This window comes from Rhincodon typus, chromosome 33, assembly GCF_021869965.1.
Source record: "Rhincodon typus isolate 14 chromosome 33, sRhiTyp1.1, whole genome shotgun sequence".
Taxonomy (NCBI): Eukaryota; Metazoa; Chordata; class Chondrichthyes; order Orectolobiformes; family Rhincodontidae; genus Rhincodon; species Rhincodon typus.
The window spans coordinates 29,253,647-29,273,103 of NC_063364.1; the positions used below are offsets into that span (position 1 = coordinate 29,253,647).

General features: G+C 40.9%; 1 protein-coding gene across 7 annotated transcripts in view; it reads right to left on the minus strand.

The window, feature by feature from the left end:
* The window catches only part of map2k5 (mitogen-activated protein kinase kinase 5), a 351,751-nt gene that overhangs the window by 198,741 nt on the left and 133,553 nt on the right, over positions 1-19,457 (minus strand). For all 7 annotated transcript variants that reach the window (XM_048615802.1, XM_048615808.1, XM_048615804.1 and 4 more), the window contains exon 9: positions 1,886-1,925. In XM_048615802.1, the coding sequence (XP_048471759.1) occupies positions 1,886-1,925 (40 nt within the window). The remainder of the gene's footprint in view (positions 1-1,885; positions 1,926-19,457) is intronic.

Consider the following 19,457-nt stretch of genomic DNA (forward strand, 5'->3'; position numbering starts at 1 on the left):
TCAGAACTGAGGAAGGGTCACCGGACCCGAAACGTTAACCCTGTTTTCTCCTCCACAGATGCTGCCAGACCTGCTGAGCTTTTCCAGTAACTTCGTTTTTGTTCCAATCAGTTTAATGTCTGTCATTGGAAATTGTTAGAATCATTAACAAAGTAATAACAGGACTTGTTTGAAATATCAAAATGTAATCCATCAGAGTCAGCATGGTTTTATGAACAGTAAGCCATGTTTGACTAATTTGCTAGAGTCCTTTGAAGATGTAACAAGCAAAGTGGGTGACGGATTCCTGTAGATTTAGTATAGTTGGACTTCTAGAAACCATTTCACAAGGTGCTGCACAAAAGGTTAACACATAAGGTATGATCACATGGGGTTTGAGGTAATTTATTAACTTGGATTAGGAGGAAGATTTGCTGACCAACAGAAAACAGGTAGTTGGTATAAATGGGTATTTTTCTGTACTGCAAAATGTGACCAGTGGGGTGTCATGAGGTTTAGTCCACAGTCACCAACTATTTACAATCTATACTAATGATTTGGATGCAGGGATAGAAGGTAAGACCATCAAATTTGCAGATGACACTAAAATAGCTGGGAAAGTAAGCTGCAATAAAGAAACGAGAAATTTACAAATGGGTACTTATAGGTTAGGTAAATGGGCCAAAATTGACAATCTTGGTCAAAAGAATAAAAAGGCAACTCATTATCTAAATACAAACTTTGGCACAGAGAGATCTGTGCCCTCATGTTTGAATCGCAGAAAACTAGTATGCAGGTACAGCTGGTAATAAGGAAGGCTAATGGAAGTTTGGCATTTATTCCTAAAAGAATAGTGTATAAAAGTAGGGAAGTGCTGCTACGACTGTACAAGGCATTAGTGAGACTGCACCTGAAGTACCGCATACAATTTTGGTCCCCTTATTTGAGGAGGGATGGAGTTGCATTTCAAGTTGTTCAGAGGACGTTCATAGATTGATTCCAGAGATGAGGGTTTTGTTTTATACGTGTTGCTGAACAAAATTAAGAAGATTAATGTAAAATAAAGAATTATGCAGGATAAAACATTTTCTAAAGGTTATTGATACCAATGCATCTTTTCCTTTGGGTCAATGCAGCCTCAATGAAAAAGAATACATTCTTCAAATTTGTGACTAACTACATCATTTATAATTGATGGATATAACTTCCATGTGACTGCATCTAACCACATATACAGGAAAATGGTGCTCACAGTTTGGGCTTTTGTGATCTACAACTTTGTATTCATATTCCAAAATAACATCTATAGCATTAACTTTTTTTTAAACATATCAGTACTCATGAGCCCACTTCACAGCCAGTGCCAATGATTTCAGTAAAAATAAAAGTGGTAGGACCCCTTCCAGGAAGTACCTTAGTGAAACAGTTGGACTTTAAAACATTCTGGACACTTTTTTTGGTCAGATTTCCTGGCGGTTTCCTACAAATTCATAGATCTATTTAATGTACTAATTTATTGTGGTGAAAAAACAACTCAAATCTTTGGATAGCTACACAAATGATACAAATACGTCTTTACCATAGAATATTAATCAAAGTATCTATAATGTTGATCTGGTGGGAAAAATCTTGCCTTTTGTGGCATTAAATGACAGAGATCGTGACTGACTAAGTTTGATTGTCATATAATACTGAGATAGTTGATCACAATTTTGTTGAGACTTGATCTCAGTGCTGCTGGCTATAAGGAGAAATAAATAATATAGATTTTCAAGAAAAGATAAAAACTGCCTGAATTATGCAATGTGCATAATATCAATAAAAGCAGCATTTGAAAAAAACAACAGCAAAATATACTGTTCAACAACTGCAAAAATAACATGCGTAAGCAGAATATTCATCTTACCTTAACTGCTAATATTTTTCCACTTGGAACATGGTAAGCTCTGTGTGGATATAAAGTACAGGCACTGAGTTATCCACATACCAAAGCAATGCAAGAAAGACAAGTTATGAATGTCAAGGGACACCTTAATATTTTTACATTCAGCACATTTACATCAAACAATTTATGCGCTAAACTTGAAGATTGGGTTCAAAATAGATCTTTTGTTAAATAAAACCTGATTCCATTTTCTCTGCTGTGCAGCCCTCAAGTCTCAAACCATGGATTTGGCAGCTAAGCAACTGTACATCTTTCTTTGGCAGTCCATATTCTTGACCTCCCCCAACCAACGTTTCTAATGATGATGAAGAATAGATCATTCCGCAACCAAATACTACAGTTACATCCCACTAATAAGTATGTTGACTGAACACAAAATCGCAAATCAATGACCTGACATTGGAATAGTTGAGGGAACTTGGAAACAATTGCTGGTAGAGCCTGAAACTCGTTGGGGTTGATTTTCTGATGTGGTAGGTTGGTGAAATGTTTGTGTCCACTTGTCCTGCTGAGTGTTGACCTTTATGAATCTTCCAGGGTCATGGTTATTTACCTTGTGTTGGCAGGCGGCTGCTAGTTCTTCCCAGATGGATCAGCTGACTCAGGTGAGAGTTAGAGAAAAATTGCTGCACATTTGCCATGATGCCAACCCAATTGAAGAAAGGAACTTATTCAAAATTTCCTAACTTGGATAAAAAAAAATTTGACTGACTGCACCAGATGTCAAATTGTTACTTTATAAACATCCTCACCTGAGTAATACTGAATACAAAGAACATACCTGCATTCTTGATATGTAAGTTAATAATGGGAAATCAATTCTTTAATTCGGATGTAAGCATTCGACATAGGCCATCATTTCCAGCAGAAAAGCTCTTCACCCATCTCTCAACACTGATCATCTTTACATTTTACCTCCTACTGAGTTGCTCAGTATACAAGTGTTACCAACTAACTGATTCTTTTTTTAAGTGGAGCAAAAATTTATGTTGCCACTTTAGTGTAACTAATTAGACTACACTGACTTCACCACGTAAATGTTGGTCAATGCATCATAATATGACATTTATAGAACAAAATCATGCTACTGTACAGAAAACAATCCTTACTGGAGGCTCTGGCCAGCAAGTTCTAAACGCAGAACTACAACAATAGACGTTTAATGTTATGGTAGCTAGTATAAATTTAAAATTATATGAAAACATATGAAAAAAATGGAATATGAATACAAATTATAGCAGAATTGATAAGTTTAAAAGCTCTCTTATAGAAAGGTAAATTATTACCGAAGAAAAATTAAACAACAGAAACATAAATGTACATAAATCAATTGAAAAAGAGTAAGAATAGATTAAGAAACTTGGCAACACAATGCATGTTTACAATTGATTCTACACATGGCACAGAGAGAAGGGGAGATAATGACTGAGTACCCAATTACTTCTTGCATATTGCAGCATTCTAGCTAAATTGCACAAAAACTTGCTAGTCATATTGTTGGGTAAAAGTCAACCCAGTTAAACACAATTTACGAACTTTAGGTGAGGAATGGTATGGTAAAGAATACAGTATTTTCTGTTGATTGAATGCACTGTATTTTTACAACAGAAATACCATAGTTTTGATGTAAAATAACGGATCCTTCTACACTGCCTCAAGTACACCACGACCAGTGACATTTCAAGTTTTCATACTAGTCATCCTAACAGCCTATCTAACAAGCAACTTAAACCAGTAAGTCTCCACAAAGTATCCTGATTGACCTTTAACACTGTTACTTCAAATGTCACAAGTAAATACTCAACCACACTGCTCTAGATATGACAATATAAGAATAGGGTTACTTGCATTCAGTGCTGGCAATGTAAGTCAGTAACCCAGGAGTCAGACTTAGAAACTGCAAAACTAAAACTTCTGGTCTTTTTTACATGTAAACAAAAGTGAAAGAACTGTTTCCTTACCCATACCGCAAGTCACCAGGATGTTGGGTAATTTTCCAACACAGCCAAACTAATATAAACACATATCCAATTAAAGAACAAAATCCCAATGTACCATATGTATCCACTGCTGTAACAACAAACTGATCAGGCTGTTTTATAACGTAACCCACTTACAGAATTCCCCAAATACCACATCACTTCCTATTCCCCTAATAAAGTCCATTTGAAGTTATAAATGTTTCTGGAGCCCTATTTATACAAGAACCTGCAGCTATTCTTGTTGAAATTGCTCCAGGTCCTGACCAGATTAACTTTAAAGGGTCATAACGTAAAACATGCTGATGACAAAGTATTCATACTATTTCTACTTCAGATCTGCTTGTCGGTTTACGCTGGGGATATCAACCTTAAAACAGTCTTGCCTTAGACAAGAAGGGGTGAATTTTAATACCAGATTTATATTATTGCAGTTTAATTCTGATTAAATTTAGGACAGATTTACAGCAATACAAAGTCTCCAGTGTAAATTGGGACTCTAGGTTAAAGCACCTCAATTTGCTCATTTAATGTACAAAAGCATCAAAAAGCTGTAATATCCAGGTCTAGGTGTGAAATTCCCCACATACTCTATGAGCATATTAGCATTAAACAGGCTTGACCAATGCATTAAATCATTTAACTCAAGAACATTACTTCTGCAATATTTCTATAACCTTGATGTTAACTCTTCATAATCTAACAGCCTATTAACATTTTTCTGTTTTATTTGCAGCTCTAGTTGTACAGTTTAAAGTCACAGATTTAACATTACAGCTTTATATCACAGCCTCCTCATTGGCAAACTTTCCACATTAGGTATAACAAGCAGACCAGCCTTTAAATAGGTTAAAATAGCCTAATTAGAAGAGGCAGTTTCATGATTGTGGCAGTCAGCATTAAAACACATGAAATCCCTTGTCCAAATTAAGTGCTGATTATTGTGGTTAAGAGGTGACTCCAAGCAGATGCATATCAAAAAGAGATTTCAGCACCACGGTTAGTAAGGACCATGGTCAGTGTACATAGATACTTCCCTTGAGCAAGACAAAGGTGAAGTGCGTGCAGCTGAAAGTTTAATTCAAAGTGGGAATTCGGTGCTGAAGGAGACAGAGGTGCTTTAACTAAGGTTTACTACATGAAGTAAACTCTCCAGAATGATAGGTGAGTAGAAAAGGATAAAAGGCATCAATTGAGGGGCCTACCTGCAGTGAGACCAGTGACAGGGTGACATCATGAACCACAATATAACACAAGTATAGGTAAAACAGCTGATTGATAAGTGGGATTGGTGAATACTTCTCGTCTTTAAAGTAAAAGGAAAATCTTCAGTTTCTTTTTAGCTTCTGAACTATTGTCTTCCCTCTTATGTTAAAAATAACTTACTGCTGTCCGCAACCTCATACTGCTCTCTGCCACTACACCCCACTCCCACCAATGCTTGTGGTCTGACACCTCCTCTGTTGCATGAAATGTACTCCCTCACTCACTCTTGTTACACTCCACTCTCCAACACCACTAAACCCACATGCCTTCTGTGCTCCATCCTCACTTCCTTGGAATACCTCAACACCTATCCTCCACATGCACTAGTCCTAACAGTGTGCATCTTACTCATTCAACATTTTTATGTCATTATGGGTGAAGAGACTCCATAACAGATCAGAGTGACAGAACAGATGGAAAGGTACAGATATTTGTGACTTCACCACTCTGAAGAAAGGACACTTGCCCTAGCAGGAGAAGACAGGGGCTGCTTTTGCGGGGATATGGAGGGATCCAGGTTCCAACAGCCAATTAAGTAACACTTGTTATCTCACTGCAATAGTTGCATTAACCAAGAGTTGGACACCACCACTAACCAGTGGCTGCAGTGCCTTCTGCCTCTTACATTTTACAAGTGCGCCTATTCAACCAAGGACCAGCCCAAAAAGGAAAGTTCCTCGACATTCCCAGATGATAGCTCCTCCAATCTGTTTGTACTATCATTTACACTGATTCCTGGAACCCCCTAGCAGCACAGCTGAGGACATCTCAGTGGGTTCTGTAAGGGTGCACTGAAAGTTCCACACACTCATCTACAGAGCTGTTAGTAAGGGATAAATGCATCACTGGCTGTTGGAGGACTGCTGGGAACTGGTATGTGCTAATCCCCCAACTGCAGATGACCCTGTGAGCGTGGCAGCAAAGAACTTAATTCAGATGCACAGGGAAGATGAGAAGTGGCAACAGGCATACGAGAGACACTGACCATTATAGCAGAAAAACTGCAGCGATGCCACCGATTCAGTGACGAACTGCCTGTTATCGTGCAGTGACTGACTGCACATATAGGCCCCTCCTTCACAAGTCTCCTCACATATCCCACCCATTGCACATCCCTACACAGCTGTTATCCTCAACACTGTCCTCTGCCAATGGCATCCAGCCTCAACATTCACATGTTGCTGAGACCCCCAAAATCAACGTCTCCTTTCTAGGTGCCAACTTCACCAACCCTGCAGATTTCACAGTTCAGCATTTCATCACCCAAACCGTGTACATGCAATTACGACTGCCTACCTGTTCCTTCAGTCCCCCAGTTCCCCTTCTCCCTTAATTTCAGCAGAGACAATGGGACATCTGTAGCCCGCCCCTTCAAGTAACATGACCAGCAGCATTCACCTGTCCACACCCTGGTTGGTAGACAAATGACCCTAAGTGCAACAGTCCTCTCACCCGGTCCGACAGGTATGGAGACAAAGGACTGACTGTGATGTCCTTCCTCAAGCACATAGGCATGGTGCCCAAGAACTTAAGAGCAGATTACTCCCTGAAGACTAAAGGCATGTTCCACTACCTGCTGTAGATGCCATGTGTTTGGCATGATGACTGAAGACACATGGTATAGTCTAACATGCTACACTGATGCAAGACAAGATGCACCCGACTTTGACTGAGGACAGCTGCAAAGTACGGCCACCTGTGCAGTTGTGGAACTGCGATAATTGCTATTGCAAGGCACAGCAGGGCAAGGAATAGCGTACAAGTTGTGGTGAATACATGCTGAGAGAGCATGGAAGCAGCCCTGGTAAGCAGCCTGGTCACACTGTGATAACACAGTGTGGAGCTGCAGGAACACAGCAGGCCAGGCAGCATCAGAGGAGCAGGAAAGCTGACGTTTCGGGTCGGGACTCTTCTTCAGAAATGGGGGAGGGGGAAGGGAGCTCTGAAATAAATAGAGAGGAGGGATGGGGCTGGGGAAGGTAGGTGGGATGGTGATAGGCGAGTGTAGGTAGGCAGTGGTGGGGATTGGTCAGTGATATAGGAGAGAAGATAGACAGTTCAAGGAGGCAGGGGGATGAGAGGGAGGATTGGTCATGGGATGAGGCTGGGGGTGGGGAGATTTTGGTCTCACATTGAGACCATTGGGTTGTAGACTCCCAAGGCGGAATATGCAGTGCTGCTCCTCCAGTTTCCAGGTGGCGTTGTTGTGACACTGGAGGAGGCCCAGAATGGACATGTCGTCCAGGGAGTGGGAGGGGGAACTGAAGTGGTTCGCGACCGGAAGATGTTGTCGTTTGTTGTGAACTGAGTGCAGGTGCTCTACAAAGTGGTCTCCGAGCCTCTGCTTGGTCTCACCAATGTAGAGGAGGCCACATCGGGAGCAGCGGATGCAATAGACCACTTTAGCAGATGTGCAGGTGAACGTCTGTCTGACCTGGAAGGTTTTTTTGGGGCCTTGGATGGAGGTGAGGGGAAAAGTGTAGGGGCAGGTGTAGTACTTCCTGCGGTTGTAGGGAAAGGTGCCGGGGCTAGCGGGGAGTGTGGAGTGGACGAGGGAGTCACGGAGAGAGTGGTCCCTACGGAAGGCAGATAGGGGTAGGGAGGGAAATATATCCTTTGTTGTGGGGTCAGATTGCAGGTGGCGCAAGTGGCGGAGAATGATGCGTTTAATCTGGAGGTTAGTGGGGTGATACGTGAGGACAAGGGGTTTCTGTCTTTGTTTTTGTTGCGGGGAGAGGGTGTGAGGGCAGAGGTGCGGGAAATGCAAGTGATGCGGTCGAGAGCGTTTTCGACCACTGAAGGGGGGGTTGTTGCGGTCCTTGAAATACGAGGACATCTGGATGTTCGGGAGTGGAACGCCTCATCTTGGGAGCAGATGCGGCAGAGGCGCAGGAATTGGGAGTCGGGGATTGCATTCTTGCAGGAAGGTGGGTGAGAGGACGTGGAAGTCTAGGTAGCTGTGGGAGTCAGTGGGCTTGAAATAGATATCAGTTTCAAGGTGGTCACCAGAGATGGAGACAGAGAGGTCTAGGAAGGAGAGAGAAGTATCAGAGATGGTCCAGGTGAATTTGAGGTTGGGGTGAAAGGTGTTAGTAAAGTTAATGAAGTTCACCTGGAAGTGGGAGTCCTTGTGTAGTACCTGTACCTAGTGCTGCCATAGACTGCTGTTTGCTGGTATGCCCTGCTAGACCAGTCTGCTGTCACAGATCACTGTGCATTGAAGGATGCCAGAATAGTGGCAATGACTCCCTGAAAGTGCCAGTGTCTGCATTGCAAGGTTATGTGCGGCTGGTACTAGTTCATAGTGCTTTGCTTTGCAGTTTACATTGGGAAAGTGGAGATCTTTGGGAGCAAATGACAAGAACCACCTGTTCTGGGTTCCATTTTGGGTTTTCTCAACAGCTAGTGCATGCATTTGCTAAGATGGCAACCCATGGTGAACTGGGCTGTTAATGATCAACGATGAGCAACATTTAGGAATTGATAGAAGTGGTCGTGGGTTTGGAAAGTACGTTCTATTCGCCAAAGATCCTTAGAAGCACCTTCAAAACCCACAACCACTCTCACCTAGAAGGACAAGGGCAGCAGTTACATGGGAACACCACCACCTGCAAGTTTCCCTCCACGTCACTCACCATCCTGACATGGAAATATATCGCCATTCCATTATTGCAGCTAGGTCAAAATCCTGGAAGTCCCTCCCCAAGGGCACTGTACCTACAGCACATGGACTGCAGCAGTTCAACAAGGTAGCTCACCACCACCACCTTCTCAAGGGCAACTAGGGATGGACAATACATGCTGGCCAGCCACCAATGTCCATATCTCAGAAGTGAAAAAAAATCTGTGCCACTGCCTAGCGAGAATCTCAACACGCCGCTTGAGAAAAACAAACAAGATGTGGCAAATGACCTCAATGTCGAGAAGCTTGGCCTTACCAAGCATCTTGTCCAATTCTACCACTCATCTCGCCATAACCCTCGTCATTTAGAGGTTAAGATCCACCCCCAGAGTGGGACAGAAAGGTGTAGGGTGTACAAACATAGAAAAACACCAGCAATAAAGGAAGGTCAGAGGGGAAAAAATTGATAAAAAGCCAAAATTAATGGATCTTTACTTGAACGTATGTAGTAGTCGAGATTAAATCAGGAATTAATGGTACAAATAGAGCTTAATTCGTATGAATTTATGGCTGTTACAGAGACATAGTTATAAGGACATCAAAGCTGGGAACTAAACACTCAGGTATATCAGACTTTTCAAAAGTTTTACATGTCACTGGAGTAGGTTGCTGGAAATCAAGTTCTCTTATTCTCACAGTCATCGTAAAAATTAAACATTTTTCCAAGTATGCACAATTTTCCAATTTACTGATCTTTTAGACAGAGATCAAGAGAACGCATGGATCAGGTTTCTGTCTTCAACGAGGATTATTATTCATTACAAATAAATAGATTCTAAGTATAGGTAGACAATTCAGCACCATCGACATAAAACTCTACTGGTTAGAACTATTTAAAGCTGGTTAAAACTGGCCCACACTTATAAAAGGTCTTTGATTTATTATTTAAAACTCACATTAACTTACAGCAACTGATGAGGGGAATAAAATGGCTATCTTCAGGCTCGAGATGAATTTCACCACAGAATAAAATCATCTCTTTTGCTTTTAGAGGTCCAAGTACTTCTCCCTCAAATATTCACAACCACAAGCTCTTCAGCTTCCTCAGTGCCAATCACATAGTGGACTGGCAGGCAGAAGACCTTTGTCATTTTTAACTAGTCACCATATCACAAACCAACCAGTTACTTTTTGACCAAATCTCAATTTGTACACAGCTCCCTGGCTTCAGCTTGTCTGCAACAAGGCATCTCTCAGTGCTTGAACCAGCTTGGTAAAGAACACTTACACTTACAAAGAGTGTCAGATAACTTGCTTTTAAAAAACACAGTAATCCTTCAACAACCTGTGGCTTGACCCTAGACTCCCTACAAGTAGATAAACTGCAGGACAGAGAAAAAAAGATCAGGAGATAATGAGGAGATGTAAAAAAGGGCAGTGCAATTTTCACAGGTGACTTTGATCTTCATGTTGATTGGGAAAATGGCTAAAAGAAAGAATTCACGGAGTGAACACTGGCTAGTTTTGTAGAACAATATATTGCAGATCCAGCCAGGGATCAGGATATTTTGGATTTGTTAATGTGCAATGAGGCAAGTTTAATAAATGTCTCAGAGTAAAAGATCCCTTGGGAAACAGTGGCCAGAATATAGTAGAATTTGGCTTTCAGCTTGGGAAACTTGAGGCAGAAGCAACTGTAATCAACTTAAATAAGGATAATTACAATGAAATGAGTGCAGAGTTAGCTGGAGTGGACTGAGAAAGCAACTTAGCAGCGAAGTCAGTTGAGGAACAATGGTAGAAGTTTAAGAAAACAGTTCATGTCTTAGGAGAAAAGGATTCTAGGAAGGGGATAAGCCAACTGTGTTTAAATAAGGAAGTTCGAGATAGCATTGAATTGAAAGTCAAAAAAAAGATACATTATGGCGAAGATTGGTGGTAAACTAGAGGTTTGGGATGTTTATAAAATCTAAAAAAAGACCAAAAAATAATACAGAGGGAGGAAATAAACTGTGAGGGAAAAGTTGCAAGATATATCAAGATGGCCTGCAAAGGCTTCTTTAAACATATAAAAAGGAAGAAAGAAGCCAAAGTGAACACAGGCCCCTCAGAGAATGATGCCAGGGAAATAGCTAATGACAGATGAACTAAACAAACAGTTTCCCTTAGTCTTCATGACAGAAGATACTAACAGCATTCTTAAACCACCAGATAATCAAACAATAAAAAGTAGTGAGGAAATAAATACAAAAACTATTACTAGAGAAAAAGTACTAGGGAAAGCTAATGGGGTTAAAAGCTATTAAGTCTCCTGGACCTGATGGGATGTATCCTAGGATATCAAAAAGAGATTGTGGTTGCACAGGCAGTGATCTTCCAAGAATCCTTAGATGCTGAAAATGTCCCACAGGATTGGAAAACTGCCAATTAATACCCTTATTCAAAAAGAGAAAGAGAGGTTGAATTTGAATGCAGAATACAGGGTTAATGGCAGGATTCTTGGCAGTGTGGAGGAACAGAGGGATCTTGGGGTCCACGTCCATAGATCCTCCAAAGTTGCTACCCAAGTTGATAGAGTTGTTAAGAAGGTGTATGATGTGTTGGCTTTCATTGGTAGGGAAATTGAGTTTAAGAGCCGCGAGGTTATGCTGCAGCTCTATAAAACCCTGGTTAGACCACACTTGGAATATGGTGTTCGGTTCTGGTCGCCTCATTGTAGGAAGGATGTGGAAGCTTTAGAGAGGGTGCAGAGGAGATTTACCAGGATGCTGTCAGGACTGGAGGGCAGGTCTTATGAAGAAACGTTGAGGGAGCAAGGGCGCTTCTCATTGGAGCAAAGAAGGATGAGAGGTGACTTGATAGACGTGTCTAAGATGATGAGAGGCATAGATAGAGTGGATAGCCAGAGACTTTTTCCCAGGGCGGAAATGACTATTATGAGGGTGGATAATTTTAAGGTGATAGGAAGAAGGTATGGGGAGATGTCAAAGGTAGGTTCTTTACACAGAGAGTGGTGAGTGCGTGGAATGCGCTGCTGGCAGTTTGAAGTGGAATCAGATACATTAGGGACATTTAAGTGATTCTTGGATAGGCACATGGATGATAGTAAAATGTAGGGCATGCAGAGTAGTTTGATCTTAGAATAGGATAATAGGTCAGCACAACATTGTGGTCCAAAGGGCCTGTACTGTGCTGTACTGTTCTATGATCTACGTTGCTAAGCAAAACACACTTTATTCTTATGCTACAGCTAAAATACAGATAAAAAAAGAACTGGCATAACGGATGGGAACATGGGACTAGGATATCATAGCTATTATGGAAACATGGTTGAGGAAGGAACAAGACTGACAGGTCAATATTGTGGGATATAGACACTGTAGGAAGGACAGAAGGGGAGGCAAGAGAGGAGGGGAGGAATGGCACTTTTGATTAGGGAAAACATCACAGCAATATTAGAAAGGATATTCCTGGGCTATCATCTGGTGAAGCTATATGGGTGGAACTGAGAAATAAGAACAGAGTGATCACTTTGATGGAATTGTACTGTAGGCCCCTCCAGTAGTCTGCAAGAAATTAATGAGCAAGTGTGAGGGAGATCACAGATAGCTATGAGAATAATAGGATTGCAATAGCAGGGGATTTTTACTTTCCAAATATAACACTGTGGTAGTCCAAGTCTAAGGGCTTGGATGGGGAGGAATTTGTTAAGTGTATTCAAGAAAACTCTCTCAATCAATATGTAGATGGCTTTTCTAGAGAATGGACAAAACTCAACCTTACTGGGAAATAAGGCAGGATAATTGACTAATGTGTTACTGGATGAGCATTTTGAGATCAGTGACCACAATTCTTTCAGTTTTAAAATAGTTATGGAAAAGGATAGGCCTGGTCCACAAGTTAAAATTCTAAATTGGGGCAAGGCCAATTTTGATGGTATTAGACAGTTGATTGGGGGATGTTGTTCACAGGCAAAGAGACTTCTGGCAGGTGGGGGGCCTTTTGTGGTTGGTTGGCTCGCCAAGCTGATTCGTTGTTCTGCAGACGTTTCATTACCCTGCTGGGTAACATCATCAGTGCAGCCTCCGATGAAGCACTGTTGTGTTTTCCCATCTGTTATTTAAACTCTGGTGTCCGTTGAGCTGGATTACCTCACTTCCGGTTTTCCTTCGCAATGGAATATATACGGGGTCTAGTTCTATGTGTTTATTGATGGCTTTCTTAGTGGAGTACCAGGCTTCTAGGAATTCCCATGCTTGTCTCTGCTTTGCCTGTCCCAGGATCCTGGTGTTGTCCCAATCAAATTGGTGGTTCTCCTTATCCATGTGGATGGAGATGAGTGAGTATTAGTCATGTCTTTTTGTTGCCATTTGATGTTCATGTACCCTTGTGGTTAATTTCCTTCCTGGTTGTCCAATGTAGTGTCTGTTGCAGTCTTTTCAGGGAATCTTGCATATGACATTGGTCCTGTCCATAGTGGGTAGTGGGTCTTTGGTCCGGGTGAGCAGTTGGCGTAGGGTTGATGCGGGTTTGTGTGCTACTCCGATGTTCAGTGGTCGCATGAGTCTTGGAGTCAGTTCAGATGCGTTCCTGATGTATGGTAGCATGGTGAAAGTGCAGGGTATGTATATCTTCCTGTTGTCGTGTGCGTGATAGGCATCTTCTGACCCAGTTTTACGGATATCCATCATCTTTGAATACTTGGAAGAGGTACTCTTCTTCTTCTTGGCATAGCTCTGCGCTGCTGCAGTGTGTTGTTGCTTGTTTAAATAATGTTCTCACGCAACTTTGTTGCAAAAAAAAAATCTTAGTGGGAGGCTTTCAAAAGCGAGATAACCAGAGTTCAGGGACAGCATGTTCTTGCTAGTGTGAAGGGCAAGGCTGGCAAGAATAGGGAACTCAGGATGACAAGTGATATTGAGGCTTTGATCAAGAAAATGAAGCAGGCATAATACAGGTATAGAGCTGGGGTCAAATGAATCCCTTGAGGAGTATAAGGGGTATAGGAGTACACTTCAGAGGGAAATCAGGAAGGCAAAAAGGGAGCCATGAGATAGCTTTGGCAGATAAGGTTATGGAGAATCCAAAGAGATTGTACAAGTACATTAAGGGCAAAAAAGAGTAACTAGGATCAATGAGGCCATCTATGTGTGGAAGCACAGGAGATGAGAGAGATCCTAAATGAATATGTTAGGTCATTATTTAGAGTGGAGAAAAAAAATGGAATCTAGGGAACTCAGAGAAATACATAGTGATGTCTTGAAAAGAATCCACATTTCAGAAGAGGGGGTGCTGTATGTCTTAAAATCCAAAAAGGTAGATACATCCCCGGGTTCTGATCAAGTGTATCCCAGGATATTGTAGAAAGCTAGGGAAGAAATTACAGGGCCACTAGCAGAGATCTTTGTATCAATACCCAAGGAAGACTGGATGGTGGCTAACGTTGCGCCATTATTTAATGAAAACTGCAAGGAAAAGCCAGGGAATTACAGACTGGTGAGCCTGAAATCACTGCTGGGTAAGCTGTTGGAAGAGATTCTGAGAGACAGGATCTACATGCACTTGGAAAGGTAAGGACGATTAGGGATAGTCAGCATGACTTTGTGCATGGGAAATCATGTCTCACAAACTTGAGTGAGTTTTTTGAAGAGGTGATCAAGATGATAGATGAAGGCCAAGCCACAGTGTCTACATGGACTTTAGTAAGGCCTTCGACAAGGTACCGCATAGTAGATTAATTATGAAGGTTAGATTACATGGGATCCAGGGACAGCTAGCCAATTGGATACAAAATTGACCTGATGGTAGGAAACAGAGGGTGGTGGTAGAGGGTTGTTGTTCAGACTGGAGGCCTATGACCAGTAGCATGCTGCAAAGTTTGGTGCTGGATCCAGTGTTATTTGTCATTTATATAAATGATTTGGATGACAGTGTAGGTAAGTTTTCAGATGACACCAAAATGGCGGTATAGTGGCAAGCGAAGGAAGTAATCTAAAAGTACAACAGGATCTTGAGAAACTGGGCGAATGAGCCAAGGAGTGGCAGGAGTTTAATTTAGATAAATGTGTGGTTTTGCATTTTGGTAAGACAAGCCAGGGAAAGATTCACACAGTTAATGATAGGGCCCAGGGGACTGTCATCAAACAGACAGACCTAGAGATGCAGGTACATAGTTTCTTGAAAGTGGCATCACAGGTAGACAGATTGGTGAAGAAGGCATTTGGCACACTTGCCCGTATCAGTCAGAACACCATGTACAGGAGTTGGGACATCATGTTACGGCTGTACATGACATTGGTAAGGCCACATTTCAAGTACTGAGTACAATTCTGGTCACTTTGCTATAGGAGGGATGTTATTAAACTGGAAAGCGTGCGAAAAGGATTTACAAGGATGCAACCATGACTGGAGGGTTTAAGTTAAAAGGACAGCCTGGATAAATTGGGACTTTTTTTCTCCCTGCAGCATACAAGGCTGAGGGGTGACCTTATAGAGGTTTAATAAAAACATGAGGGGCATAGATGAGGTAAGTAGCTAAGATCTTTTCCCCAAGATCGGAGAGTCCAAAACTAGTGGGCATAGGTTTGAGGTAAGAGGGGAAAGACTTAAAAGGGAACTGAGGGACAACTCTTTCATACAAAGGGAGGTGCATATATGGAACAAGTTGCCAGAGGTAATGGTAGAGGTGAGTACAATTACAACATTTAACAGACATTTGGACAGGTACATGGATAGGACTAGAGGAACATGGGCCAAATGCAGGCAAATGGGACTCATTCAGTTGAGGAAACCTGGATGGCTTGGACAAGTTGGGCTGAAGGATCTGTTTCTGTACTGTATGACTTTATAACGAACTCTATAGATTTAACAAAATAATACATTATTTAACTACTACTCATCAACTGTTCCAATATAGCAGCACCCCTTAAACACATCCTTGGCATGGCAACTTAGTAAAACAGTTTCAATCTCATGTGCTGTCTTCTCGCTTCAGCAGCAGAGAAAGAACTCAAACTTTTAGCTGCAGCAGAAAGAATTGTATCTGGCATTTTCAATTCCAAAAATTACAATTTCACCAATTGAAAGCAAAAACTAAAGCCCTGGGTCCGTGTGAACTGACTCCATACAGTCATGCTTCCTTTGTCTAATTTTTTAAAAAACTCAAAGCCATTCACTTTGCTTTCCACAGAGCATAAACCACTGAACCAGACTGACAACACCCCTCTTCAAGAAAAACAGGACAAAACAAATCCCTCTTGAAGACACAAATTGTCACACTAGCTATAATCTTGCTAACTCCTAATGTATCTAATGATCTGTGGATGGGGATATGAGTAATTGCTGTATAATGATGTACAGTCTGAAGTTCCATCTGTCATGTTAAAGTTCTTTCTCTTACGTGAAAGGAATTTATCAAGGATTACTAGGCAAGAAATCAGAGAAGGAACTGAAGAAACTCTGACTTGGGAAAAACAAAAGAATGAAAGCCAGATGTTGACGAGAGTTTCAAATGTTTGGAAATGTGGGCTAATATTGAATGAATGGATTGATTAAACTTTGAAAGTATGTGGAGACTCTATAAGGAAGCAGTTAAAGGGATTATTGACTACAGTGGCTAACCATTTGACTCATGAACATGGTGATTAATTCCTCCACTGGAAAATCTTTATATTTAATAAACGCATTGTTTTAAGTTGTCAGCCTTTGGTTGGTTGAAACATATCCCATTGAATCCGATTATGAAACTTGTTCATCATTTGCAATTTCACTGTTTACAATGTCCTTTCCCTGTGAATGGTGGGACTTTATTGTACTATACTCACAGTACGGTCACAGATGAAGAACAACTAAATGATTTAGATAATATAGAGTGCAGCCTGCACCCCATCATAACTCACCAATATAATCAAAATGGAGAAAATTGAGAACAGAAGATTTGAAAAACACTAAAGTTTTGAGCTACGGTTTTATTCTGTATATTACTTGAATGAAACTTTACCCAGTTTGCTTTGTGTGAAAATAGTCAATATCAGGACTATATAAGTCATATAGCTTTACTTTCATTGTTGTCTTTTGTTCTTCAACAACTATTATGTCAAGTTATAACTGGCATCCTATTCTGTAAATAAACATAAACCTACAGTAAAAAAGAAGCCATTATCAAAGGTCACTCGAAGATATGCAAAATCTCTGAATTTCTATATAACTTCCAGCAATTGTAAATGGTCTTCTCCTGTCAGCAATGAGCACTCCACGACAGGCACAGCAAAGTAATACTCCCTTGGCTGAAAGAAAACTTCAACAGGAAGTCTTCTCCTTCTCAACAAGTTATTTAGCATGTCAGTTACTTGACAAGAAAGATGATCTTTCTGAGATGACTATGGTTTACTGTTACTAACTGAATAATATGGGAGTACTTGATGATTTAATTATGATGCACATGAATTCATCCATAAAGATCGGGTTTGAGTTTCCAATAAAGGTTCAGACCCAGGCTTCGCCTATAAATGCCATCTTTCTGTTTACAATATTAATTTAATAGTTAATTCAGTTAATCATTTGTAAACTTCCATCACAAACTTGAAAAAAGAGATAAGCCCATATTCCCTTCTCTCTTCCAAGGGAAAGCAGCTGGAATTGAAGTAATTTGTCTGCCTCATACTGATCTTCAGTTCTAAATTGTCCCTGCTTTCAACAATTTTCAACACCTAGGCTGCAAACTGATTAATGTACTTCTGTGCAAAGGTATAGTTACACCAGAATACAATTCAACACCAGTACACTGTTTTAATTAACAGCTAACAGCTCCAAGTTGGAAACAGTGACTATTCTAATTACCGCTTTTAATCATCTCCATTCTTAACAAAAAATACCTGGGGTGGGGTGGAGGGTGGCAGGGAGGAATCAACTGTAGCTTACTTACCTTGCAATTCCACATGCATGAAACCTGAGAGATACAACATTCATTCAACATGTTTTCTTTCAAGCCAAACCACTAGCTAATAATACATTTATGTGTGCATAATCAAAAGATTTCCAAAGTACTTTGTTTGAAACCTATTCAACATTTGATGAGTTTTTGGAGTTCAAATTGCTTCTGTACCTATCTCTTTACAGTCAAGATGATGCACACAATAGGCTGCCCAAATCACCAAAAAGATGTGTTTCAAAATTAATGTTAAGTTCATATTAAAGTATACAAATTATTTTTAAATATTTCAACTCCTTTCCATAATTCCACACAATATATCTCAATAGTAAAGCTTTTGCTTTGCAATTTTAAAATTTTTTCTCTAAATTTCTTTGGCTAGCACTATGGTCACATGAAAAATCTACTTTATCCTCTAACCTTCCATACATAAATTATTTTCTCCCCTAGGTGAAGACAATCTTTGTCCTTGTTAAGGTGAGAAGCAGCTTTTTGGGGAATGAAAGACATTACCTCTTAACATCTCATGTCAGCAATGAGCACTCCACGACAGGCACAGCAAAGTAATACTCCCTTGGCTGAAAGAAAACTTCAACAGGAAGTCTCACCATTGGACCAGGGTGAAAGTTTCACTTTTCACACAATCATTATGGCCTTTGAAGTGAGGCTATTAGTTGAAGCCAAATTATATTTGCCTTGTAGTGCGATCTGCATCCAATAAGATATGCAACTTACCCTCATAGCTCTGTATAAAAATCCCAGTAGACATTTCATTTTAGCGATAAAAGCTACTTTTGAAGCCAGAGATGTGACGGGAAACAATTTTAGAAGGTCCCTCAATTTCTTTGTATTCATTAATGGGTTGTAGATGCCATTGGCTTAGTCAGCAGTAATTGCTCATCTCTAATTGCCCTGAAAGTTGGTGGTGAGCTGCCTACTTGAATTGCTGCAGCTCTTGGGGTAAAAGGAAACCCATTGTATTGTTAGAGAGAGAGTCCCATGACTTTGCCCCAGCAAAGTGGTGGTACTATAGTTCCAAGTCAGGATGCTATGTGGCTTGTAGGGGAACTTGCAAGTGGTGGGGTTCCCTCATATCTGCATTCCATGTCCTTCTTGATGGTAGGGGGCGTAGATTTGGAAGGTGCTGTCATAGTGGCCTTGGTGAATTTCTGCACCGCAACTTGTTGATGGTGTGTAATGATGTCGGTGTGTAATGATGTCAGTATGTTGGTGGTGACAACGAGGAATGTTGAATATGGTAGATGGGGTGAGCTGTTTTGCTCTGGATGTTGTCAAGCTTCTTCAGTGTTGTTGGAGTTGCACTCGTCCAGGCAAGTGGAGAGTATTCCATCACACTCATGACTTGTGCCTTGTAATTGGTGGGCAGGGATTGGGGAGACAGCAACTGAAACAGCAACGCACTGCACAATTCCTAGCCCTCTGACTTGATCTTGTAGTCACAGTATTTTGTTGGATGATCCAGTTCCATTTCTGGTCAATGGTAAACAATGAATGTTGATAGTGGGGAATTCAGTGATGGTAATGCCATTTAATGTCAAGGACTGATGGTTAGATACTCTCTTGTTGGAGATAGCATTGGCTGGCATATGCGTACCTGTCACTTATCAGCCTGGGCCTGGATATTGTCCAAGCCTTGCTGCTCATGGTTAAGGACTGCTTCAATATCTTAGGAATCGTGAATGGTGCTGGTAATTGTGCAAGCATCAGAAAACTTCC